Source organism: Convolutriloba macropyga, chromosome 1 (assembly GCF_964194025.1).
Source record: "Convolutriloba macropyga chromosome 1, txConMacr16.3, whole genome shotgun sequence".
In the NCBI taxonomy this organism is placed as follows: domain Eukaryota; kingdom Metazoa; phylum Xenacoelomorpha; order Acoela; family Convolutidae; genus Convolutriloba; species Convolutriloba macropyga.
In genome coordinates, this window is record NC_134468.1 from 41,154,795 (window position 1) to 41,182,321 (window position 27,527).

General features: G+C 35.7%; 1 protein-coding gene across 1 annotated transcript in view; it reads right to left on the reverse strand.

Moving 5' to 3' along the window:
• Positions 1–27,527, reverse strand: part of LOC142339083 (uncharacterized) — a 36,927-nt gene that overhangs the window by 381 nt on the left and 9,019 nt on the right. Inside the window, exons 2-12 of the mRNA XM_075388790.1 lie at positions 24,737–24,902; positions 15,037–15,214; positions 14,479–14,603; positions 7,921–7,962; positions 7,292–7,512; positions 6,741–6,846; positions 5,413–5,556; positions 4,852–4,896; positions 2,129–2,380; positions 1,815–1,902; positions 96–331 (exon numbers count right to left, since the gene is read on the reverse strand). Coding sequence (XP_075244905.1) covers positions 96–331; positions 1,815–1,902; positions 2,129–2,380; positions 4,852–4,896; positions 5,413–5,556; positions 6,741–6,846; positions 7,292–7,512; positions 7,921–7,962; positions 14,479–14,603; positions 15,037–15,214; positions 24,737–24,902 — 1,603 coding nt within the window. The remainder of the gene's footprint in view (positions 1–95; positions 332–1,814; positions 1,903–2,128; positions 2,381–4,851; positions 4,897–5,412; positions 5,557–6,740; positions 6,847–7,291; positions 7,513–7,920; positions 7,963–14,478; positions 14,604–15,036; positions 15,215–24,736; positions 24,903–27,527) is intronic.

Genomic DNA, 27,527 nt, shown 5'->3' on the forward strand with positions numbered 1-27,527 from the left:
ACGTCTCTTCAGAAGTGCGACTTGAATTTTTTGTCTAGCCTCTCGAACTGTTACTGACTTTATCATAGTTATGTAACCCATATGCAACTACTGACCGTTATTGAAGCATGCATTCCACTCGTATTGTGAGAGTTTGTTGTCTCCGTTCAAGTCGCACCTCTCAATCAGAGTGTCGGCACAGACCTTTCCCAGGTTGAGAGTTGTCTCTGCCACCGACACTATCCACTTTGTCTCCTGCTTCTCCAGGAAGGAGTCGGTCACGTTGTTGTCAAACATCTCAAACGACTTGTTCCAGAATGTCTGGTTGATTGTGGGAAAGTTCACCGGTTGGCTGCAATGTGAAAAAGACATCAGTTGATCCAATATTAATTAAATTTGAATTGCAATATGTCCGCCGCCTTTCGTTGGCGCTATTTTTCACACACAAAATATATTGCTCTTATAATAACTTGTGTCTCCTGTTTAATTGCTCTTAAACCGAGTTCTTAGCAATTATATTAGTCCCGGGGTCTTTTTTATGCGATTTTTTGCTTGACCGATGTTTCATCTGACCCATTTGACAAATTTTCGTCCTCAAAACGGGATAAACATATAGCGCTCGAAGGGAATTAAGTTCTCTTAGAGCCCTAAGCTTTCCTATAATCTAGGAATGCGATTCACCAAAACTGTTTTGAGGAGACAATTTTATGGTGTAAAGGGCGGTTCTTAGGTCAATTTGCTACAATTTACGGGTAGGCTAAGTTGTTAGCATATTTGCATAAGGCGACATGTGGACACTAGACAATCTGAAGTTGCCATGTGCATTTTATTCGCTGTTCGTCTATGTTAAGCAAAACGTAGCCGGTCAATTAGCCGACATACAAATTAGCCGACACGCGAAAACCACAGTTCATGATAATTACCTGTGCATTAAGCGGGTAACGTAGCGTCCTTAAAAAACAAACGTTATTTGGCTATAATTATTAGCTAAATTGGTCATGCCTCAGCGGCCCATGGGACTTGATGTGAATCTATCACAACCAAACAAATTATTATGACCGAAAATAGTTAAGTCGAAACTTCTGACAACACTATTTGAATTATACTGTTCTGATTTCTGTCATTTTTGCACCGTCTGATGAAATCAGTCGGCCAATTGGCGTGTCCTCTAATTTGTGTGTCGGCTAATACCCCTAGCCCCGTTAAACAAAGTCGAAAATTTTTTCCTAATGTCTACAAAATTCCATTTGCCTAATTGGAACTTTGTTTAGTTTCCTGCAACCAATTATTGTATTCGCTTGAAATTTTGCGCCGAAAATAATTTCATAACTAACACCCCAAGAAACGTTGCCACCAAAAATGGGAGATGGGATAAAACTCAAAAGTGTCCCAAACAAAATTTTTATATACGATAATAGCTTACAAAAACGGTTTGTTAATACAGTTGTTAACACAGTTTGTTAAAATATCTTAGCATATGTATCATTTCTGTTTTTGTTCATCCAGCACTTATGGCAAAAATTTTCTCGTGCGCCCGAGAACTCTTTAGGATGAGGTATCTTCGCAATCAAATTTTTCATCCTTACCTCCGTATTTTTTTGCCAAATACCCTTTACCGAATTTTAGCGAGGGGCAAAAACAGTTTGCAAAAATGGTACACTTTACATGTGCTTTGTTTAGTCATTTGGATGAATAGGCAGTTGCTAGGAACTTTTGAGCACTTTATAGCGTCAAATGAATTTTGAAGTACCGCTTTTAAGTGTTTTAATTCGTATTCGCCTAATTTCCACAAAATTTTAGTTGAAAATTTTTTAATTTTACGATTTTCTACTGACTTTAATTCGGCTTGTATGTCTTTCAAATGATTGTTGAGGGCTCTCAGAAATTGCTTGTCAAAATTGGCTTTCACGTCACCCACGCATTCTAAAACACAAGAAAATGATTGATTGTTATTTAAGCAGCCACTTTTGATCATATACGCCTAGTTTTTACCTTTCAATCAGGTTTGAACACCTGCTCATGTCAAAGTTGCATAAAATCAAATATTGTGAAGTTTTTTGATGGTTTTGGGGGTTAATTAAATTAACTATTTTAGAGTTTTATTATTTTTGGAGAGTTTCGTAACTGCGACTGTTTATTTTTCACTGACCTTCAGATGTTGAAGAAAAACGGCGACTCAGTGTATTGCAATTCAGAGCAGCCGGGTTTTTGCCTCTGACAATCCGGCCCGAGACCCGATTCTTGATCGCCAACCCAGTCTTTTCGTCCACGCACCAGCAAATGCGTGTATCAAGCACTCGACTGCACTGAACAGGTTTGAATGATCCATTTGGTTGACATTCTGGCAGTGGGAACAGTTGCATGCGGATCTGGCTTTCTTTGCGCTCGAAGCAATCTTCATCTGCAAAAAATCATTTAAAATTTAGATTGACTATTACCGTAAAATAAGTATTTCCTTAGCTATATCTATCTGAGAAACCCTGTTCTTTAATCTGGAAAAAGACCGAGAAGACTATATTGATACAAAAACAAAATGAAACGCTCAAATAAGCAGCCAGGAATTGTAATCTTGAAAAAACTAAGAAAAAACACTGTATTGCTAAACCAGGCAAATAGCCAGCTATTAACGTCATTGTTTAAACAAAATCCAGGTGAAAGAATTCATTTTTGGAAAATGAGACGCGAATATACAACACTGTTTTAAAAAGCATTGAAACAAGAAAAAATGAAACAATAAATATGTCCTAATTTTTTTTAAACAATCAGAACTACGTATTCCATGTGAATATTTCAGACGCTGCGGCGGAAAAATTTTCAGACGCTGCAGTTGAATTTCAGCTCTGATTAAAACACTCATACAGAATATTGCATAGCTTGAAGTTCGCAAGAATTTCTTAATGTGTCAGAATTTTCGACGGAATTTTTTAATTTTCAAAATATTGACCTCCAGGATATCTTTGATAACACTCCATTTTCCACTGGTATTTGATACCCTGTCATTGTTTCATTGGTAAAATATGAAGATTAATTATCGTTTGACCTACCGTAGAAATACGTCCACAGAAGACTTAATGTTGGAAATTTTAGAAAAAGAAAAAATAATGCGAACCGATTGTGTTTCTCCAAAGATTTTCATTAACCAGCGAAAATTTGACTTGTTTGAAAAATTATTACAAATTGTATAAACTGAACATTAAGCAGCAGAGGTTACATCTGAAAACTATTCCGAAGCATAAAAACAAAGCAAGAAACATATGATTTTTAACAAAGCATGAAAAAATGAAAATTATAATGTTAATGTTTCTAAAAGCAAAACACATCGTAACGTAATCGTAACGGCAAAACATTGTTAAATATTGCACAACATTTAATTCAGTTCTACTTTTGTTGCAGGGGGGTTTATTATCTTTGTTGGTCAATATCGAGAGAGATTAACCTAATGTAAATTGCGGCTAAGTTAAGCTTGACAAGAAGTTGCTACTTGCTCAACGTAAACTTGGCTAGAGACATGAAACCTCGAGGAACAAGAACGAACGTGAAAAAACTGTTTATAAAAGATGCCCACGTTTGAGAGCTTAAAGCCACTTGGTGTAATGGTTAGCACACTAGGGTTGCAAATAAGAGATGTTGGTTCTAATCCATGACAGGTCCATTTTCACAGTAGTTGCAACTGCATAGACGCCCTAACAGGTTATGGGCCCAGATCCTAGGTTCTAAGCTTAACCGCAAAAGAGAGACAAGACAGTTTGAATCTGTCAAAGTGGTGATGCACAATTTAAGGGGATTTTTAGAATGTTGAGAGAAAACCACCTAATGTAAATTGCGCATAAGATAAGCTTGACATAGCTTCGCAAGAAGCTCTTTTTGTTCAGTGTATACTCGGCAGAAGCCTTGAGGAGCCAGAACAAACCTGAGAATGAGTGATAAGAGCTGCTGAGGTTTGAGAGCTTAAGACCACTTGGTGTCTTGGTTAGCGCACCAGGCTTGCAAGTAATTCTCATATTAGTTGCGCCTGCTTAGACCCCCTAACAAGTCTCACGTTCGAACTAGTTCTCTGCTTTGTCAAAAATTATCTTAAAAACGGAGTTGTACATCTTGAATTTTATTGAAAAATTCAGGCAACAAAATATATACAAAAATTGGAGTCAGCTTAACTGCCTTTCTCTGTATATTTTGCACAGCAAATTTGTATAAATACCAGGATCTGCAAATTTTTGATCCCAATGCCTTTAAAAAGTTGGTTATCGGAAATTTTTATAAACAATACCTCAATATGATGGAGTAGCTGATCCCTTTAACGGTACCAAATTGTTAAAATCAGATACCTATCATTGATCATTGTTATTCTATATTCTAAACTTTTTCAAGAAAAATATTATAGGAAAAATAGCATCCTCCGGTTGATCGTCAAAAGGAAACTTGTTAATCATAGATCTTTATGTAATGCTTTATGAAGACTTACTAACAACTCATCGGCCTAAAAATTTGAGTTTGGCTGATAGTCAGATCAAAATACAAATAGCAATTTTCCTACATTTTTACGTGTTACATGAAGTTTCGAGTTACTAATGGCCCCATGGATAACTTTGGTAACCAAATGGTCCGTCAGAGCCATAAAAATACAGTTTATGTCCAAGAATTTGTATTGATGAAAACATTTTCAGAGCTTTTTAGGGAAACTTCTTCCTCTAAAACGGATCGTATATGATGCCTTACTAACGATAACAAGAACACCAACAGTTTTTATGACATTGATGAGCCATATATGTACCCTTCTATAGTTGGTAAGGTATCATGTATGGTCCGCTTCATGGTATGTAAATTTGGTCAACCCGGGTAGGCATTCTGATTGTAAAAATTTGCGGTTCTTACCAGGATTGATAGTGACGTATCCTGGGTCGTACATTGCGTTGTCATCTATAACACAGCAAAATTAGCAATAACATGACTTACAGATATTGAAGCAGACTAATCTTAAACCAAAAGAAAAGATTCCAAATTAATAATTTTTGTTTTCAATATTATGTTCTAGATAAATCTGTTAGGAAAAAAAATACGGCAAATTGGGGCCAAACTTGTGATTTCAAAGTTTTAATACCGCGTCTTTCCAGTTCACGAATGCTGAAACCGGAAGTATGAAACACTACTTATTTTACCGGTATCTGCTACGTAATTTTGATAGGCTACTTGAACATCTAGGAGTGCACGTAAAAAATTCATTAATAGCTTTCACATTTGTAATGCGATTTCTTTTCAGTCTTTGATTTCTGAAAATCGCAGATCATCTTGGATTGCACACGCGTGGATAAAGGGCCATCAAAAACAAATGGTCTGAAATCAGAATATGTACGCATGAAATTGGGCTGCGGCCGCGGGTTTAATCAGAAGACAGCTTCTTATCAGAGGTCTGATCAGAAAATCAATATAAGTTACCATTGGAGTTTTGTGGGGGGAATAATTTGTAGTCTAGATTGTGCTGAGTTGGGTTATTGTCTTCTCTTGAAGATGGGTAGCCAAAGTCTTTATTATTGTTGTTGTTGTCATCCGCATCCAAATTTCTGAATGTATCTGTCATCTCTGAAACAGAGTTTCACGCTAATCTTCACAATTCCAGGATCCATTCTGTGTCCCCTCTCAAAATACTTAAAAAAATTTTATAGGTAACCTGTTTTTAATCAACTCCCATTGTGATATAGCCAGTTACATCACTTACCGGTGAAATAACACGTTAACGACAATTTAACACTACGAAAGCTTGGAAGGAGCTAACCTCAAGGCTTAGCAAATTTTGTGCGCGAAAATCTAATTATCTTTTCTTGTAACGCATAGAACATTACTATAAATTCAATATTTTCCCGAAAGAACTCAATTGTGCTTGCTTGTTTCTAATTCAATGAAAAAATTTCTTGGAACAGCAAAAAAAAACAAAGATTGGTATTTGAATTTCGGTTTCCGTAGCAAAACGGCCTTTTCATGACTGTCCGTAACATCAGTGAGTAATGATTTTGGTTTCCGTCACTGTTGGTGCGTGTGTGCCGTCCTACGCTGAGGGTATTGTTGCCCTTATTAGATGCCAAAAAACAGTAATTTCTCAGTCCTCTGAGCTTGCAAGAATCTTACAAGATAAACATTCGTCTTACAAGAATCTTGCAAGATAAACATTCGTCTTACAGGATCTTACAAGATAAACATTCGTCTTATAAGAATCTTGCAAGATAAACATTCGTCTTACAAGAATCTTGCAAGATAAACATTCGTCTTACAGGATCTTACAAGATAAACATTTTTTGCGAGATTCTTGTAAGATCTTACAATTGTTGTAATAGCAACGAGAGTTGATTAAAACAATACCACACGGTTTTTATCGCCTTCTCGATGTTATATTCAACAGCTCAGCTTCACCTTGTAGTTTGATACTTTCTCGATGGCGATAACAGTCGTGTGGTAATATTCATTGTTGAATTTATTAGTTCGATGTCATTGATGCGTCAGTTGAGATGACGAAACACAAGCATCATTTTTCATTACATGCCTAGTGTTACGAAACTTGAATCATCTTGCTAAGATACTTTATAAGAAAAAGTCCAGATATGTACCAGGTTTGCACGTGGTTCCAAAATTAAGATAACTTACCATGATCTTAGACTAAAAACGTCAGGATTGTTTCTGAATTCTGCAAAACAAACATGATGATTGTAAAAGTTTTTGTCATGAAAGCCAGGGTCTTGCATGTGTTGGAATGGTGTTGGAATATGTGGTACCTTTGGGGTCGACACACATGAGCCACTCACTCAGCTCAATCTGTTTGTTGTCATTGAGGTCACAGTGGATCTGCATCGTCCTAGCACACACTTTCTCTGGCACCATCTGCAACACACGTTACAAACACATATGAAAAACAAGTGAACACATCTGGATCCATAATTCGACTATTTTTGTGAGTTACGGTTTCCAGGGAGCAGACACGGTTTTCTAATATTTTGGTTGAGTTGTTGATTCTTGTAATGGAGTAATTTAGAGGAATTTCATTATACGAAAATAACGTATGAACAATTATAGTTGAACTTATAATCTCAACACCCTTTCCCCAAATCCTTTGAATCTTTGATTACGATTATTAATCCTAATTAACTTTTAACTAATACTTTGGCGTAATTAATACTTTGAGGTGCGAATAAAAACGCCATTTGCGGAATTTTTCTTTCGCAAATGGCGGGAAAATCGTTGGAAAAATAAATGAAAAATTACATTTCTGAAGAAATTCGATTCATCTTTGAAAGACTTGATTAGCTCTCGTTGAAAATAGACTTACAAGTTTGGCATATCTGCGATATTCGTGAAGTTCCTTCTTCTTAAGGACTCCATCTGCGTCCACATCCAGCTCCATGAAGAGTGTGCGGACTGGACCCACTCGGACACTGGCTGAACCATTGAGGGTAGATGGCTTGTATGACTCTGTCCTCAGGATCAAATCGTAGATGGATCTCGCAAACCTCTTCTTCTCGTCTCCTCGACACTCTGGTAGGCTGGCATCTGTAATCAAATGAGTATGGATGAGGAAAAAAGATTTTCTTTTTATTTTTGAATGCTTTATGATGGTTTGAATATTTTTTTTTGTCTCTGAGTTCTGAAACCCATTTCAAAATTGACATCTGACAAGACCCAATTCAGACCCAAACCGTGCAGAACCAAAAATACAAGGTCTAGAAATCAGCTGGAAAGCACGAACGTCTGGGCAATAGTCTGGTCAAAATCTAGTCAGAGGCCATCAAATTGGGATTCATAACTCAGTATCTATGTGGTTTTTTTTTACTTTTACGGCACCACGCATTCCTCAATTCAATTCGTCTGTGACTGCTTACATATTAGGCGATGATAAAATTATGTGCTCTTTGACAAATGGAGAAGCAAGTGTTTCTTTCTATATGTTTGCGTACTAACCCAGTTCTTCTTCTCTCTCATCGTCTTCAATACTTGCGGAATCTGAAACAAAAAAATGGTAGGAATTTCAGAAGAAAAGATTAGGACTGATTTTAAAATGGCCCTTTTAAATTAACTCGTGCCCAAGTTTGAAGTTGAGCTTCTCAGTGCTTAACAAATATTCTCCACAAATGTTCCTACCCAATTAGTGGGGGTAAGGAGGAGGAACTGGCCATCTGGTTTTTTTGTTTAGTCAAATTTGAGACTATATTTTAACGTCAATGAGTAAATTCAAATTGATGAAGTATCTTCAGTGGTGCTATAATAGTAAAACAATCAAAATAATGAGTAATTTGGAAGCGTATTTTTTCAAAATGTTTAATAAATTTAATAAATTGAGAGAAAAATTCGAATTCTTTAATTTTAGAAAAAAATTTTGTGCTGCAAATTGAATGTTGTTTTCAATTTTTTAAATTTTCTGCAACCGTTTTGAAGCTGATAAATGGGTTTTGATTGTACATGGAGGCTATCGATTGAATCGATCAATGGAAAGCAAAACATGTTTATGGAATTGGATCTATATACAATATGGTACCAAAAAAATACGCGATCGAGTTTTAAACTTTTCCAGCAAATTTTCTTGCTTTTTGTGCATATTTGCGATCAGGCGTAAAAATGTGTAAAATTTTAAAGTTTTAAGAGAATTGGCATGTTTAAATCTCTTACACTTCCTTCACTATTTTCCAAATCGTTCCGCTATAAAGTGTCGATTTTTCATATTGAAAAGCACAAAAACAAATTAACTTGAACAGAAGATCCATTGCGGAGAATGCATACAAACGTTACCTGAGAGACGCGGTTTTGAGCCCAGAATTTCCAGCTGAATACCACCAAAATTTAAATAATGCCACAAGGATTAAATTTTAAGATAAAAACAATCGTTTTCGGTCGAAATTATGTACCAGCAAGCTCAAGAAGCTCCTCCTTTTCTAAGAAAAGCGATTTCTCTAGCTATAAAACCAAGGCAAATATCCCCAGGGACAATTTTATTTGAGTTCTTTGAAAATATGAAACAAGAGTTCGGACAAATGATGACTCACATCGTTTTGGTGCAATACAATCAAACCGGCAAAAAATTTTTTTGAAAGCAAGTTGATCTCTGTCGGTTATTTGGAAACTTAAACTAACGACAAAGAAGAAAGAGGTTCCAAGGATCTTGTCCTATAGCATGATAACGCTCCTATGCATAAAACTTAGAATATTGGCAATTTTTTCCTTGAAAAGTGTGAGTGCTGGATTTGCCAGCATTCAGTCTGGATCTAAATTAAGTTGAAAAATTTTGTGGGTAATTTTGTAGCAGCAATTCCAAAAAAGAACGTTTTAAAACAAAAATTTGGGCAAAGTCAGAAATTAGGAACGAAAATGACACAGATGCTCTTTGAAAATTATAAACTGACAGCTGGACGTTAAAAACACTAAACCTATTATGACATGTTTTAGGGAAATAGATCTGAAAATAAAAAAATACTCCATTCGGTGTTTCTAATCTTCTTCGAAAGAAAAATAATATCAGCTGTACGTAGCATTTTGTACCAAACTGTGTTTCCAAGAAAAAAATCTCCAATTTTTAGTTTTACTCACTTTTTTGTAGTTTCTTGCAGCCCTTGTTGAATTTAGAAAGTGGTAGTGAACTTATACAACGTTCGTTGTCTTTGAACACTTTTCTTTTGATGACTTTGACTTTACGGTATTGGGAAACTTTTCCAAATCGTTCCGCTATAAAGTGTCGATTTTTCATATTGAAAAGCACAAAAACAAATTAACTTGAACAGAAGATCCATTGCGGAGAATGCATACAAACGTTACCTGAGAGACGCGGTTTTGAGCCCAGAATTTTCAGCTGAATACCACCAAAATTTAAATAATGCCACAAGGATTAAATTTTAAGATAAAAACAATCGTTTGCGGTCGAAATTATGTACCAGCAAGCTCAAGAAGCTCCTCCTTTTCTAAGAAAAGCGATTTCTCTAGCTATGAAACCAAGGCGCATATCCCCAGGGACAATTTTATTTGAGTTCTTTGAAAATATGAAACAAGAGTTCGGACAAATGATGACTCACATCGTTTTGGTGCAATACAATCAAACCGGCAAAAATTTTTTTTGAAAGCAAGTTGATCTCTGTCGGTTATTTGGAAACTTAAACTAACGACAAAGAAGAAAGAGGTTCCAAGGATCTTGTCCTATAGCATGATAACGCTCCTATGCATAAAACTTAGAATATTGGCAATTTTTTCCTTGAAAAGTGTGAGTGCTGGATTTGCCAGCATTCAGTCTGGATCTAAATTAGGTTGAAAAATTTTGTGGGTAATTTTGTAGCAGCAATTCCAAAAAAGAACGTTTTAAAACAAAAATTTGGGCAAAGTCAGAAATTAGGAACGAAAATGACACAGATGCTCTTTGAAAATTATAAACTGACAGCTGGACGTTAAAAACACTAAACCTATTATGACATGTTTTAGGGAAATAGATCTGAAAATAAAAAAATACTCCATTCGGTGTTTCTAATCTTCTTCGAAAGAAAAATAATATCAGCTGTACGTAGCATTTTGTACCATACTGTGTTTCCAAGAAAAAAATCTCCAATTTTTAGTTTTACTCACTTTTTTGTAGTTTCTTGCAGCCCTTGTTGAATTTAGAAAGTGGTAGTGAACTTATACAACGTTCGTTGTCTTTGAACACTTTTCTTTTGATGAGTTTGACTTTTCGGTATTGGGAAACTTTTCCAAATCGTTCCGCTAATTACAGTCTAAAGTTTCGAGTTTAAACTGTAATTTCTTTATTATTGAGGTGTGGTCACTAAAGTTGATTCATGTCAGCAAATTGAGTAGGTGTAGGTAAACTTATTTGTTTTTGAGAACAATAAGTAAAGCTTTTGAATTTTTCTTCTAAATGTAATTCTTTTTGTATTTTATTATGAGATCTCATTAATGACAGGTACCAGTGGGCTTTGTAGTGTGCCACCAATGAACTTTCACGTCGATTGAGACCAACAATTTATTCTTTTTTAGTTTTAAATTGGTTTGTCTCCGAAAAACGTTTAATGATTGTTGACTCCCGTTTCTTTCTTTTTTTTCTCTTCTAATTGTATTCTTGTCTGAATCAGACTGAAAAGGAGAATCTGTTTAATACTTAAGTTTCCAGACGATCATTTCGCAATGACAGGTCTCATTAGACTTCTAATTCAACCTTAGTGGCTAACTTATTTCATTTCGCTAATAATAATGTGCTTGTGGATAAAAATTTGCCTTGTTTTTGGTTTTGTCATTTTGTTGTTAACTTCAGTTAAAAAACGATATCGAATGCTTAAAATTGCTGCATACTAAGAGGTTGTTACTAACTTTAAGCGATGGTTACTAGCATCAATATGAGTTTACGTGTTTTTTAATCTTCGACATCACTGATTTGGACGAGTGAGGAACAAGAGTGAGGATTTTGAAACCAAATAGTTTCAAAATCCTCACTCTTGTTTTTATTCGATTGTTTGACCGGAACTTATCTTTTCTGACAATTAATAGTGTGGATTTGATAAAAATATTATATTTTGTTTGGGAGATTTTATGATAGTTTTCTTTCGAAGAAAATGTTGATTAATAAGATTAATTTTGCCCCATAGTTTTTCCCACTATCATAGGCTGACATTGCCGCAATAGTCGAATATATCTTATTATTGGCTTTCTCTCGGTTCTTTTACAGGCATCAGATTGAGCTTCGGGAAGTCAACGAGCAACTCTAGACGTCATTTATTACAGTACGCTCTATGGTCAGTTCATAAACTACTTGAACAAACCCAATGAATTTTAGTTGAGAATGAAAATATAGATAAAAGTGTGAAATGGTTAAATACATATTTTTATAGTTGCAAGTTGGGCCATCATAAAGCTTCGTTTCTTGAATAAATTTTGTAGTTGATTTTTGAGTTAAAATTTGAATGGAAGCCGAAATCGGAATCCTATACTTTTTGTTTTAAAAAATTTTTATGCTATAGAGATATACAAAGGTAACCATTTTGGTTTCTTTTTCGATGAGATCTGAAATATAATACTCACTTCAATAATTTCTCTGTTTTGGAAGCAAACAAAACCAGACCATGAACCTCACGGGTAAATATATCTCTTAATTTGAGAATACATCGAGTTTTGTTCTACAAAGCTTAATCTCTGTTTATTGTTTTCAGTGTTTCCTCACTTGGCTTGGTTTGGTAGTCATTCAAGCCTGGGGCGGAAAATTATGTGCAAAGGCACATTACCGCGCCTCCTCGTTTTTGCAATGTTCCATTTTTACCAGATATTTGCTACAGTATGGTACAAAATGCTACGTACAGCTGATATTTGAAATATTTTGAACAAAAATAGCTCAAAACGTCATGTCTTTTTTTGATTTCTTATGGACCAGCATTTACGATCAGAAGTACTGGCCTGAAGCAATTGATCCAAATCAATTAAAAATGAAAAAAAAGACATTAAAAGATGATTCCGTAAAAAAATAAGTGGAAAAACTTCACCTAGCCAATAAAAGGCGATTCAAACCAGTTTGAAAACTATTCAATTACTCTTCCCTCTGTATTTTGATTCACAGTAAAGTTTTTGGTGGTTGCTGGCTGCTTGCCGTCTTTTCTGTTTTAAAAGAGTTTCGTTGTTGAATTAGGTTTCAAAGTATATTGCAACGCTATTTTTTCTGTCTATAAAAGAGTTTTTTGGTTGAATTAATTTCAAAGTCATGAGATACATTATTTTTAAAATGGGCTTGCCCCTTTGGCCAAATTTTCTGCTTTTTTCCGTCTAATTCTGTTAAAACCAATCAAGTGAACGGGAAGTGTTAAAAGTGTGCTAATTATTTTCTGCTACATTGAAATTCCAGAACTTTTTTTGCAAATGTGTTCCGAGCTTAATAACTTTATAATAAAACCATACATTGGTATAGGATGTCAACAAAAATATGAAAACCTGAAAGACTCAAAAAATCAAATTTAAACAAAGTGTTAAGGCACGTAGTTCTCAAAGACAAAAATATGTATTATCAAAAACTCATCGCCTTAAACAAATTTTAAATTTTTGAAAACAGAAGTAAAAAATCCCCTATGAACTCCAACGGTTATCTTGTAAAACTTTGCAAGATTCTGGAAAACCACGTTTGTTTATCTTGCAAGATCTTGTAAGAATCTTGCAAACAACTTTTTATTTTGCAAGATCCGGACGTTTATCTTGCAAGCATCTTGCAAGACAGTTGCATCACCTTGCAAAACAACCATCACAATATTTTGTTTAAAACGCGGTTTTACACTTGAAGACGTTCAGAAATATTGTTTTTTCATTTTGTATAGTGATAATCTAACGTTTTTTGTTGATTAAATGTAAAAATGGCGAAAAATTCAAATGGTCACTTTTGTTAGCCCTTCAGAAATTTAAAAAAAGCGTTATATAGCAGAACGACACTCACACTGTTGGTAGCTCATAGCTATAATAAAATAATTGGGGCCATAATTTTTTTGCCGAAAATTATTTTTCTCTCGGGTCTGAACAGAAAGATTCTACTGTACTTTACTCATGATAACGTCTATGAAAGACTGATTTTTAGAAAAATATTTCAATAAAGGTTTTTTGATATATTATTGACTACAACAAGTGTGGCTAGGTCAGTGGCAGCCAAAAAACGTAGTATTAAAGCCCCCAGAGTCTTCCAGCTTGTTGTTTGCAAGGTTTTATTCGCTTTTTCTATCATGAAATGTGTTATTTCACCAACTCCAGTCACATTGAATAATAATCAGCGTTCATATTACAATAAAAACTAATTAACAGTAGTAAGTTGAGCTGGATTTTACACCTTAGGGAAGCAGAAAGGTTGATCTTACGTTTTGTGTAGCGATGAATAAACGTTTTTTACTGATTAATTGTGTACATGGGGAAAATCATAGATGGTCATTTTTGTTAGGCTCCCAATCCTTTTAAAATGTTTCCCATAGCAGAAAGATACTCATACTGCTGGTAACGCATGTCTGACAAGCAAAAATTGGGGTCATAAATTCTTTGCCTTAGATCAATTTTTGTGCATTTTGATGATGTTCCCATTCATATGTGTTAGCCTTAGCAATTTTAGGGTCTCTCTTTTCTTTTACTTTGGCTAGAGAATAGATCGAATCCTGTTCTCTAATCTTCATTGCAGCCAAAGAGGCCCATTCAGGAGCTAAGGCACGACTCTTGCAAGACTCTCTACAATCGGATGGTTATCTAGCTAGATCTTGCAAGAATTTTGCAAGATCTTCCAAGATAACCGTTCGACTGACTGGGGAAGTTTATAAAATATAACTGTCCTACAGACACAAAAACAACAATAAGCATCTCAACATGTGTAGTAAGAAATCTATCATCTCCACTTAAACCCGACTAATATCAGATTGTAATGAGTCATCACAGTATCACATATTAATCAAGTTTAGTAGAGTTTGATTTTCACTACATGATCATATGCTACAACAAGGAGGAAAATTAAACAGATTCGTAGAGCTTTGACAGATTCTTTACCATCAGAGTAGTCCTGACAATTGTGTGAGAATGACTTCTCTTCTTGACTTGTTCCAACTACGAACTTTCCAGTCTCTGGCTTAACACACCAGCAGTACTTGTTCAAACATTGCTTCGCGAAGAACCTATGCAAACATAATTAATGGATGGGTAAAACGATGTCCTTAGACTGAATTGAACATTTTAATTCTGAACTTTGACGATAGTTGATAAGTATAGTTAAACAAATTGTATCATGCAGCAGACAAACAGGACATTTTACAAAAATTAACAGCGACTGATTTTGTTTTCAAATTTTTTAATATTTGAAACTTCATCTCATTAACAAAAGGCTAAATTTGCGTCGCTAAGATTATTAAAACAGAAATGAGTTCTGTTTCCGACCGCAGTGTCATTTATACCACCCAAGTACAATTAATGTGTGATTGTTACTAGCACGTTACAATGTAAACATAAGCCCACATTCCCTTGTGGGCGTAAAAGTTCTGTGTGCACCAAACTGGGAATGAAACAATAAATCCATGGTCCATATGCGGACAGTATATAAATGAAGAGTACCTTCCACTCTTTTTGTAGCACTTGGGTATGTGTACATTGTCAGTGGGGGATGAGTCAGCTGGGAAGGAGGGGTGGTTGGAAGAGGAAGAGGAGGAAGAGGAGGAGGAGGCTGTCTTTTTCTTGTTCATCTTCAACTGCTGTTTTCGCACCATCTGCAGCACTTGACATTCCGTCAGGTCTACACACAAAATGGAATGTTTTCATAACAAACCAATTAAGAGACTTCCGAACGAGTTCTGGTCGCTTCATGTATATTTTTTTTACTTAAGCTGTATAAATTTTTCTGTATAAGTAGTTTTTTAATAAAAATCTGTAATTTTTTCATCTGGCAGGGACTGCAAATACCTATCTCTACCATGAAAAAAAAACAAAACTAACTGAAATGTGGCTCTATTTGTTTTGAGTAAGTTTATTGAAGATACAGAATTACAACTTTATAATTATTTTTGCAGATAACATGATTAGAAACCAAATGCCAGAGATCTCACAGCGGATGCAGTTTATACAATTTTCATCACAATTAAGAAAGGATAGTCAATACTTTCAGTAAGTTCAAGATTTCAAATTATCAATTTGAAATTATCCTTAAAAATTATCCTTACTAAAATTGCACGAGCGTTGAATTTCATTTGGAAAAACTCAATTAATTTAACATAAAAATGGATTGTTGACAATTTTGTAATCATCTTCTAACTTTTTCTGATGAGTTTTCTTGACGCCATATCTTCAAGCAATCAGCAATCAATTTTGGTAACAACAACCTTGTAATGAGTTTCTACCTTCAATTTGGTTAGGAATGCAGTTTTGCTTTCACAGCTGTAACTGCCTTTAGTATAGATAGTATAGATAGCATAAGCAATTATCTGAGGGGAAGAATGTGGGTACAAAATCATAAGCAAAAACTGGTGTAATATATTCTCTTATCAATGGCTTCTTTGGGCTATTTTTTAGTGCTTTTGAGGGATGTATCATTTTTTCTCAAAATTTCACCCCAGCTTCTATACAATTTGAATAAAAAACCTGAAAAGGAAATTTGGATCTATCCCCCCCCCCCCCCCAGCTTGGTGAGCTTAAATTTTTTATGACCCCCAGGCGCACGTGCTATTTTCTTACATAGTAACGTGCTATATAACAACATATAATTTGTAACTGGGGGTCATAAAAAACACTGTGGGGGGGGGGGGGGGGAAACAGAATAGATCCGGAATTTTATGGGGGGTGAATAATAGGAAAAAAATTCACGGAAACGTACCTCTTCTTGATTGCTATAGAGTTCCGCATTTAGCGTATTTGACAAGAAATTGCTATTAATGGGCACGCTTTAGCGGCCCATGAATTATCACAACCTTCATGAACGGGCTAATTCTTTTTTGAAGTCCAAAATTATGAAACAAAGATATTCAGGAAAGTTTTGTTGAAAGAAGACAAACACCAACTGAAATACATACAGCATAAATTGGACTTCAAGAAAGAATTGGCCCTATACGTTAATTAAGTACATCCAGGAAAATATCCCCACCAATTACTCACCCCTACTATCCACGTGTTCAGTCGTGAAAATTTGTTCGGTTGTGATAATTTCAAATCAAACCCCACCTCCCGCTTAAGCGTACCCGTGAATTCCCGGTCAAATACGCTAAAAACGCAGCCCTCTAGCAAACAAGAAGAGATATATTACCGTTGTCTGATATTTAAATTCTCTTTTCTTTCCCTTTGATCGGCCACTATTTTATTTTCGTGGTTTCTATTAAATAAACATTAAAATTCTCAGGCTGAGGACGCAGACAGAAGCAAATATGTCCAGACAGTCCAAGACCAAAGTGTCTATGACCATACAATCCCAGACGGATATGTCTTATGCCCAGACTTTTGTGCGTTCAATAGATTTTGATGGTTTCCTGATGATTCCCTCTAACTTAGCGGCATCTGAATGATCTATTCAGTTTTAATCTTGCAAGACTTTCTGGAAATCACACAACTGTTTCATAATATTTTAAGGCTTCTGTCGTTTCTTTCAGGAATCTAGAATCAGGAATGTGGTTTAAGTTTATCCTGTGTCACATTGTATCCATTTAATTCACTTAGATGCTCACGTTCAACAATCACTTTACAAACTACCCGAAACGAAGTGTAACCACTAAGAAAACGCAAAACTATATAAGATTGGGGGTGAATGCGTCAAATTTATGCCTGATCTACGCTTGATTATTGATCTTACAATTTTTTTAAATGTTTTTAAGCGTAGATCTTACATAATTTTGCGTTGAGTTTTGCGTTGATTCCACATAAGGAATGTGGTTCCTAAGGGAAAAAAGGTACGAAGGTACGGAGACACAGTTGTAAAAGGGGCGAAAAGAAAGCAGTAGGTCAGAGTTTTGAGTCACAACCACAGCTTTAAGCGTTGCTTTTTTAAAAGATCTACGCTAAATACAACGCTAAATCATGTAAGATCTAGGCTTGGGAACACAAATTTATGTGAGATCTACGCTTAAAAACGCACAACCTAACGCATTCACCTCAAAATTATGTAAGAAAAACGCGGTGAATTTTCTGACTCGTCAACGCTAGTTACCGCTTATCTTAAATAATTTTGACAAAATTCTTCGGCCCCGGTAGCAGCTCTCTTCATTACAAGCGTGTTTTTATCATACATATTGTCATACGGCAATGGATACCCTTTACATATCCATGTCCGTATTTAGTTCAATTTCACTATTTAGTTCCATTTGAAGGGCAAGTGCTACTCTTATTTCAGTTAACTTTACTTCCTCCCATTTTTAGTAATGTAATGTCTGTTCATACTGTCTATGCAGGAAACTCATGTGTTCATACTATAAACAAATCTTAAAGTTACTTCCTTGTTCGTGATCGAGTTGAACAAACCTTATTTCTTATATTGTAATCATTTTAATTTCAGTCTCCCATTTGCAGCGCTAGAACTCAGTTTAATTTAAATCTTGCAAAACGCTTTTCAATTAAGCTCAGTAATTTCGACAAGTGCCAATGGTACCGTGATTGACCATTCTAGATATTAACAAATCAGATATAAGAAATTGGCTTGCCAATTGCGGCGCAATTGCCCACTTTGATTTGTAATAAAGCATTCGCAACTCAATTGCATCCACTCATCGCAATTGAGTATAACATGGCGCAGTCAGCAGCGGACTCTAAGAAGACACCACTTCACATAGAGGCATTTTGGGAAAAGCCGAGAGCAACACCTTCTCTGACGTGGGACAAACGGACACAACAGTGGAAACTGGCTCTACTAGCTAAAGAGGGAATCCCATTAGACAATCTGTTAAACGATCCTCCATCAACAGTAACTTACCCACCTGAACCAACCTATGAAGAACCAGTAGAAAACCATACACAAGCAACGGAAAGAGATCGGAAAGTCCGCAATCAACAATTGAAGGTAAACTGGCAAAATCGCTGTAAAAAGGTTGAGGAAATTGGAATTTTGTGTGGAGATGAGCCGTGGGGAATTTGCGAGCAAAAAACGATATCTTTGTTGTATTTGAGTATTTGAACGGAGGGACGACGAATTTTCAAAAGTAAACACCACCACTTCCAAATAGAGAAACAACCTTTCAAAGAATTGTGGCAGGCAATGGAGGATTCTTTCACGAAAGTTCGTAACATAACTTACGATCGTTTTGTTTTCTATTCCTGTAAGCAGCAAAAAGGAGAGTCTATTGAAAGTTTCTATGGTCGTCTCATAGAACTAGCGGAAAATTGTATCCTAGGTAGTGAAGAAACTACCTTGATTCGCAATGCATTCATATTGAATATGATTGATCATGAGACTCAAAATGAACTGTTGAAAGAAACAGTCCAGCCATCCAAAGCATTAGAGATAGCTATACAAATGGAGATGGGAGCGCAGAATCAACAAAAGATAAACCAGAATTTGATGTCGGGCACAAACTCTGAGAATTCAATCAACAGTAACCAAATACGCCATCGGAACGCGAATGCTCAACAAACCAAGCGATATTTCACGCGATACGCAACTGTACCCCTGAATTACCAGTACACAAGCACTTGTATGAATTGTGGCCTTCGTTGGAGTCATAACCATAAGCAGATTTGCCCCGCGATTGGTAAGAAATGCAATAATTGTGGCATTATTGGACATTTCGCAAGAAAATGGCGCAAACCGAAAAAGTCACAGGGACAAACAAAGAACGCCCAACAAACGAACGTCAATCAAATTGACCAGTTTGCCGAAAAGAGTGATGATGAAGAATCCGTCAATTACATAACAAGCTACCAACAACTGTATGAACAGGTGTATGACTCAAACTACGACAGCGATTCGGACGATTACGTGGCGGTGATTTCGTCTGACTTGGCACATCAACTGGAACCACTAAGTGTAGAGGTACAACTGGGAGAAATTAGAGCACTCGCAATGATCGACTCTGGAAGTGCAGTTAACATCATAACGGAAACTTTGGCAGACCAAATCATCCGAACCACAAAATCTGCTAAGTGGACGGACACGAAAGAAAGAAGGAACTTGAAAACTTTTTCAAACGAACCCATAAAAGTTCTTGGACATTTGGAAACCAAAGTAACCTACAGTCAGTGGAAAGATAGAGCAGCAATGTTGACTGTGGTAGAAGATGGGCACAAAAATATAATCGGGAGGGATCTTTTCACAACCCTGGGACTTGCGGTGGTACAACAACAACAACCAGAAAATGGTAAATGCGTTAATAACATTAATACTTCTACATGTAAAATTAAAGAGACAATCGCGATGCAATTTCCTCATTTAGTATCAAGAATTGGTTTGTCCAAAACACATGTAGCAAAATCAAAGTTTCATCAAAAAATTACAGCAAAGCATCAAAAAAGTCGACGTGTTCCGATAAACCTACAACCTAGAGTATCGGGGGAATTAGAGAGATTACAAACCGAAGGTCATATCGAAAAACTATCTAGTTGCTCTGACAAACAATTCATCTCCCCGATCGTCATCACAGTAAGGAAAGATCAATCAATAAAACTCGCATTAGATTCCAAAGTACTAAATAAAGCAATACATAAAAATAAATATAAAATGCCCAAAATTGACATGCTAAATGATACAATATCACAGCACCTTACCAACACACAAAGCGGTCAACAAGCATATTTCACCACATTTCACTTAAGGTATGCATATAGCCAATTAAAATTACACCACGACACAGCAAAACACTGTAATTTTAACATCATCTGTGGAGAATCTACTGGTACATATAGATTCAAAACTGGTTTTTATGGTCTTACAGATATGCCGGAAAAATTCCAGAAAGCTATGGACTATACACTTATAGGTCTACAAAACACGAATTGTTTTTTGGAAGATATCATAATCGTCAGTACCGGCACTGAAGCAGACCATTTGGCATATGTTTTCAAATGTTAAAAAAAACTAGATGAAGATAATCTAAGAATTAATCTTCAGAAATGTCATTTCGCAAAAACCAAAAATTGAATGGCTAGGCTATAAGTTTACAAAAACTGGAATTTCACCCCTAGAAATTAAAACTGCAGCAATTTTAACAATACCACCACCAACAACACTAAAACTCCTTAGATCATTCTTAGGGTCAGTACACTATATTGGTAAATTCATACCACATCTTGCACAATTATGTCACCTACTTAAACCACTTCTAAAAAAATCAGCAAATTTTATCTGGACAGCAGAACACACAAAACATTTTAATTTGATCAAAGAAAAAATTGCCAATAGCACAGAAAATAGCCATTATAATCCAAAACTTGATGTTCGAGTCAAATGTGATGCCTCCCGTTCCGGATTGGGGGCAGCATTGGAGCAAAATACATCAGACGGTTGGAAACCAATAGCATTTGCATCACGATTTCTCAATTCAACTGAGGAACGCTACAGTGTTAATGAATTGGAGTTATTGGGAATAGTTTGGTCAATTGACTATTTTAAATACTATTTGTACGAGAAACATTTTACAGTAGTGACAGATCATAGAGCCCTACTGTCCATACTCAGGGAGCATAGATCAAACAAATCGTATAACAGCCAACTATCACGATGGATAGACAGACTCCTTCCGTACAATTTCACAATCAACCATATGCCGGGTGCAAAAATGGGTCTCGTTGACTATATCTCAAGGAATCCATATGCGAGAGATAAAGAGATATCTACATATGACGAACACTTTGTTGTAGCACCAACATCAAAAACCCGTGATTCCATGAAACACCTGATTTCAAACAAACAAAACGCAACTAAAAAATTTAATAGCATATTAAAGTCACCTTTGCCTTCACACAAGTTAAAACGGCCATTCGCGCCGCAATTACCTACATTACTTAATACTAATTCACATATCCGCAATAAAGCATTTGCATCACAATCACTACCTTTACCACCGAAAGCACCATTTGCGACGCAATTAACACTTACTAATTCTAAAATTAATCAGCATTTTAAACATCCATTTGCATCGCAAATGCCACTTAAAGTTACAAAATCACAATTTGCACCAAATAACTGTAAAGTTAATAATTCACATTCCATTAACAAATTTGCTGCAAAAGAGTTGCAAATGTCAGGCAGTAAAGAATGTGAACACTCTGAACAATTATCTCCAATAAAGACCATTAATGGTATTAAGTCAAATAATCCACCTAATAACGCTAAATTTAGCGCGAAAGCAAAAATTCCAAAGTATAAAAACCACTTGCACAAAAATCACTCACTTTTCGCCCAAATTCAACCTACAACTCACTCCACAGTAAATAAAAAAAATAAATTCATCAACTCGAATAATTCAGTCAACTAAATTATCAAAATGTTGAAGGCCAAAGCTCCACGATCCAAATCAACACCAACAAAAGCAAGGGTGACATTTTCGGACACCACCCCATCTACGCCCGGAACCAACACTACCGCAAACACTGAAACACCTACTGGCAGCATGATTGAGGAGACAGATGATATGTTGTTCACCGAGACTCTCAACAAAGTATTCAGCAAGAAATTCCTAGCCATCTTGACAGATAAAGATGCAATCCTCAAGGAGGTGATGGATTGTGTCATTCGGAATGACCCAGACAGGCTTCAAGAGATAAGTCCTTATCTCTTTTCCTATTGGCGGGACAATAGTAAAGCATGGCTGTGTAAAGCATGGCTGTGTGTGTTTGGATGAGCTTATAGCCATTCCAAAGTCGATCAAAGATGCAGTATTGGAGGATATCCATTCTACACATCCCGGAAGTTTCGCCATGCTATCTCTCGCACAAAACATTTGGTGGCCATACATACACAGAGATATACTGGCAAAAGCCAGTGAGTGCAAAGTCTGCACGGAGATTGGTAAGAACCTTAAATCAGTGATTTCGCACCGCAAATGGGCACCTCTACCAAAACGTATTGAACCAAATGACGAAATACAAATAGACTTTGGCGGACCAATTTTGAACGAAAAAAGGCATAGAACAATATTTTATTACAAGTATAGATAGATATTCAAAATACCCCACAGCAGAAATAGTAAATATCGCTTCAGGCCCAAATGTAATCAAATTCTTAAATAAATACATATATCACCACGGAGTACCTAGAGCTATTAGATTAGATCAAGCTAGACGTTTTACAGGAAAAAAGTTTGAAACATTCTGTACAGAAAATAATATTACACTTATTTATGCATCAGCAAATGATCACAGAGCAATTGGATTAGTAGAACGTATTATTCAAACAATTAAACGACAATTATCTTGCATGAAATCACAATTAAATAAAAAATTTAAATTAGAAAATTCATATAAAGCAATAAAACAACGACTAAGAATATCAAAACAAAGAACAATAAACACCACACTATTTGAGGCACACTTTGGTAGGAAATGTAACACACCTATATCGAATATCACCACTAAATCTAATATTAAAAATCTTAATTATGATGCAATAATTAAATATTATTTAGACGAAGATACGATTCCGGGTCGATCATATCTGTCAGAGGAGCAATGGGCAGACACGGCCCTCTGTTTGGATACAGAAATTGAACGCGTCATTTGTGCCGCGAGTTTGCTAGCCAGAGCTGAGCAAGAGAAGAGGAACGACGGCGAACAACGCCTAATTAGATCGGAGGGAATTTTCCGATCAATTCCCTGCTCAGAACGCAGTGTCCGAGTGAAACTGGCTAGAAAGCTCCGTGAGAACCAAAGGCAAAAGAAAAAGCTTAATGGTTTATACGAAGTACTGGCACCTGGGAGCACAGTTTGCAAAGTGAGCCCTACGACAAGTGTAATCAAGGAGCCGAACAGACAGGAGGTGCGAGTCGGAAATTCTGACATTGCAAAATTCGGTACGCGTGCGGAAAGGGACACTGATCTAACGCAGTATATCGAAAGACGACCGAAAAAGATAAGCGTGAAAACTATTGAACAGAAGATTCATAAACATAAGCGGGACCTGATTAGAAAAAAAAACGGGAGATAAGAAAATTAAGCGAAACCGAAAGCAGGCTGACGATGTTAGTGTAGTCTCTTCCGGCAGATCGTGTTTATCCTCCGCGAGTAATGTAGCCAGATCCCTCAAAATGAGAATCCCGAAGAGAAACCCAAAACATGATGAAGCTTTCATTAACCGGCCAGATTTAACCCAAATTTTTCAATTAAGCCCAATTGCTCCAATCGCGCCACACCTGATGCACCTGGACCATCTGCGACGCAAATGGCTTCATCAAAACCACCAACGCCTATTCTGAGAAAGTCAAGCAAGAGACAGCTCACGATTACCGATACTTCGGACTCGGACACCTCTTCGGTACGAAAGAGTAAGCGAACTCTGAAAAAGAAGACGTCTCAAACTAACGTAGCAAAAGTCAAGAATACTGAAGGTTACTCTGAGAATGTACATCAGGATATTGGAGAAACTTCCACAAGAAGTTCAACTGAATGGACAGAGGACCCTCAAAATTTGCCCAGGGAGATGACTGTCCTCAGAGAATGAGGAAAATTCTGATACAGAATAAACATCGTCAAACTTCATAAACTCTAATATTTTATTTATTATTTAACATTTTATTATTTACTAACCGGTGAATAATTATTAATTTTCTGATTTTAATTAGTAATTTTATTTTTCTCTCAAAGAGGGGGAAATGTAATACGGCAATGGATACCCTTCACATATCCATGTCTGTATTTAGTTCAATTTCATTATTTAGTTCCATTTGAAGGGCAAGTGCTACTCTTATTTCAGTTAACTTTACTTCCTCCCATTTTTAGTAATGTAATGTCTGTTCATACTGTCTATGCAGGAAATTCATTTGTTCATACTATAAACAAATCCTAAAGTTACTTCCTTGTTCGTGATCGAGTTGAACAAGCCTTATTTCTTAAATTGTAATCATTTTAATTTCAGTCTCCCATTTGCAGCGCTAGAACTCAGTTTAATTTAAATCTTGCAAAACGCTTTTCAATTAAGCTCAGTAATTTCGACAAGTGCCAATCGCACCGCGATTGACCATTCTAGATATTAAAAAAATCAGATATAAGAAATTGGCTTGCCATTTGCGGCGCAATTGCCCACTTTGATTTGTAATAAAGCATTCGCAACTCAATTGGATTCACTCATCGCAATTGAGTATAACACATATCTAGCAAATTTAACCACTTGTTCAGTCGTGATAGTTTCACCAACCTTTGCATGTTCCCTTGTATGCGATTTCGACACTATTTTTGGTGAGGCAGGAGTAGTGGTACATTTGGCATCTGTTGTTGAAGGTGCGGTTGTTGGTGGCACAGATGGCCCTTTCGGGGTAGTCCCCACAGTCACGCTCACACCACTTCTCATATGGAAGAGGCTTCTGAAATCATAAACAAACTCATATCAAAAGCACTAAGCAGCTCCCTAATTAATTGGACAACAGTTATTAGACGACCTTAGCAGAACTCGTTCTGTTATTCTGCATGCTATTGAAATCTGTAAGATTCTTACTTGGCAATTAACCCAATGTTTTGCCCAGGACTAGAAGTGTGAACAAACTAAAATCAAAAGGATTGAAGAAAGATTTGTTGGAAGATGATAAAAAAGTGGATCAAAATTAAGCGGCAAAAAATTGGATTTTGTGGATATTTGATCAAAATTATAGGATATTATTGGGATGACTGCATTTTGGCCGCAATTATGCAGACAAAATTTCATTAAAATTATAAAATAGAGAAAATTCATTAAAATTTTTGAGCACAGATTTGGCTAACAAATAATATTTGCTACGAGGGCCATATTAGAGCCACTCCATTGACTATACTGTGGTATAGACAAAAATTATGGTATAGACAAAGAAATCAATCTCGCTCATCCAACGTCGAATAAACTTTTTAAATAAATATTTGATACCTTTTCTCAATTAATTGTTTTTGAAAATTTCTTGAATTTCCCCAGACATCCTTTTAGGGTTTAGATCCTAAACCAAAAGGATTGACATTGCTCGTTCACAATTAATGTTCACACCATTCTGCCACCAAAACACTACACAGGTTTGAAGAGACGGAAATTACAGATACCTAAATGAACAATTTTCTTCTTAATTTAACGGCATTTTTCAATTTTCACTCACAAGAATGTGTTTTTAAGAATGGCATTCACATATAAAATAATTAAAACTGAAGACAACTAAAATTAATTGTTTTTGATCAACGGTCAATCCTTTCTGTCTGGGTAAAATTTGATCTCAAAAAATTTAAAGGCAGAGAAGTATACCAAAGTCTCCTAAAGACCAAGAGAATGGAGACAGCTCTGAGGGTAAAAACCATAGCTTTAGAGTATTCGCTGAGGAGACTACTATGTTTTTGTAGAGCTAAAACTAAGACATTCATACAAAATTTCATCACAATCCGAAATAAAACCATAAAAATCTGCAAATTTAGCCCCAATGTTGATAAATTGCCAGGTTCCAGGCATTCTACCGGTACCTGCTCTTGGCTTGCACTTACTGGTTTTCTCGGGTATCTTTTCTAATGTTAATGAGTTTCTTGCAACATTTTAAGATTGTAAAGCATCGTCATGCCCAAAAAGTGCATCGTCCAAAGTTTCATTTTTTCTGAAATGTTCGTATTTTTTCATGAATTTCGTATGCAGATCATGAGAATCAACACCAAGGATGCCCATTCCATTTTCAGAAAAAATTCTCTTTGAGACTTATACTGCACATTATAAGTAGCAAGCTAGAGAGAACATAACCAGTTAACATTGGACGAAAACTCTCAAGCAACATGCGTCAGACTCTACAATTTAAAAAAAAGAGCACTGATTTTCCATCTGGTTTTAATCAAATAACGATCAAATATCAGAGGCATTGTGGAAGCTATGTATAAACAGAAAACATTTTTTTTCAAATTTAAAGTCTTTCCAAGATAAAGAAGATATTGATGCTACAATTGGGTTCTTTAAAATTAATTCAAAAAAGTATTGTTTTAGAATTTGTTTCGCTTTATCGCATTTATGAACATTTTTGAGATATTGAGAGTATTTTTCATTCATTACAATTTTGTTATAAATTATTGTACCTCGCTTGATTACGCAGTTCTCTAAATAGCTGGATTGAGTTTTGATATTGACAAAAAATTTTTGGACCGTTCGTGTTTTGTTAATTTTAGTGTAGGATATTCTATCATTTGATAAGCTGGAAGTTTCTTCGAAACTATTTTCCAAAAATGGAAAAGTAGTTTTTGATCTAAAAAATGCTTGATCGGTAAAATTTTGTTTTTAATTTTGAGATCTAGAGAACTATCAAATTTCTTTCTATGGAAACAAGCTTTCACGCCCCAGCTTAACTGTTTTTCGAGTGATCTTATTAGGTTGTTATTAATTCCATTCAAGAAAACCTCAGAGTAATGAAGGTGGCTAATGACAAGTGCATTCAGAATCAAAACTTTATAGTTATCTGATATTAGCTCTCGTAAGGAATATAGGGTTTTTATACCACATGCCATTTTACGTAGTATACTTTTCACTTCATCTTGATATTTTAACGCTGAATCTATAAATATCCCCAAGTATTTGATTCATTCAGATTTACGAAAGCAACAGTTTCCTATTTCAATTTTTTTTATCAGTTGTATGGAGAGCTCTAAACTTTTTGACAAAAAATAATGAATTCTGTTTTTGATGCATTCAGCGTTAGACTATGCATTTCGTAATTATCAATAATTAAAGTTCAGGCTTTTTATAAGTCGTTTTTGGCATTTAGCAATACATGATTGAACGTAAAAATCAGTGTGTCATCAGCATATTGTACTAGTTCACAATCATTTGGTATTTCCAATCTTAGGTCGTTTATGTAAAGATTGAATAGTAGTGGCCCGAGTATCGTTCCTTGGGGCACACCATGATAAAGATGAATCCAATCTGATTCAATGCCGTTAGCTTTTGTTTTCTGAAGACTATTAGACAAATAGTCAAGTAGTAATAATAAAAAAATAGTCAAGTA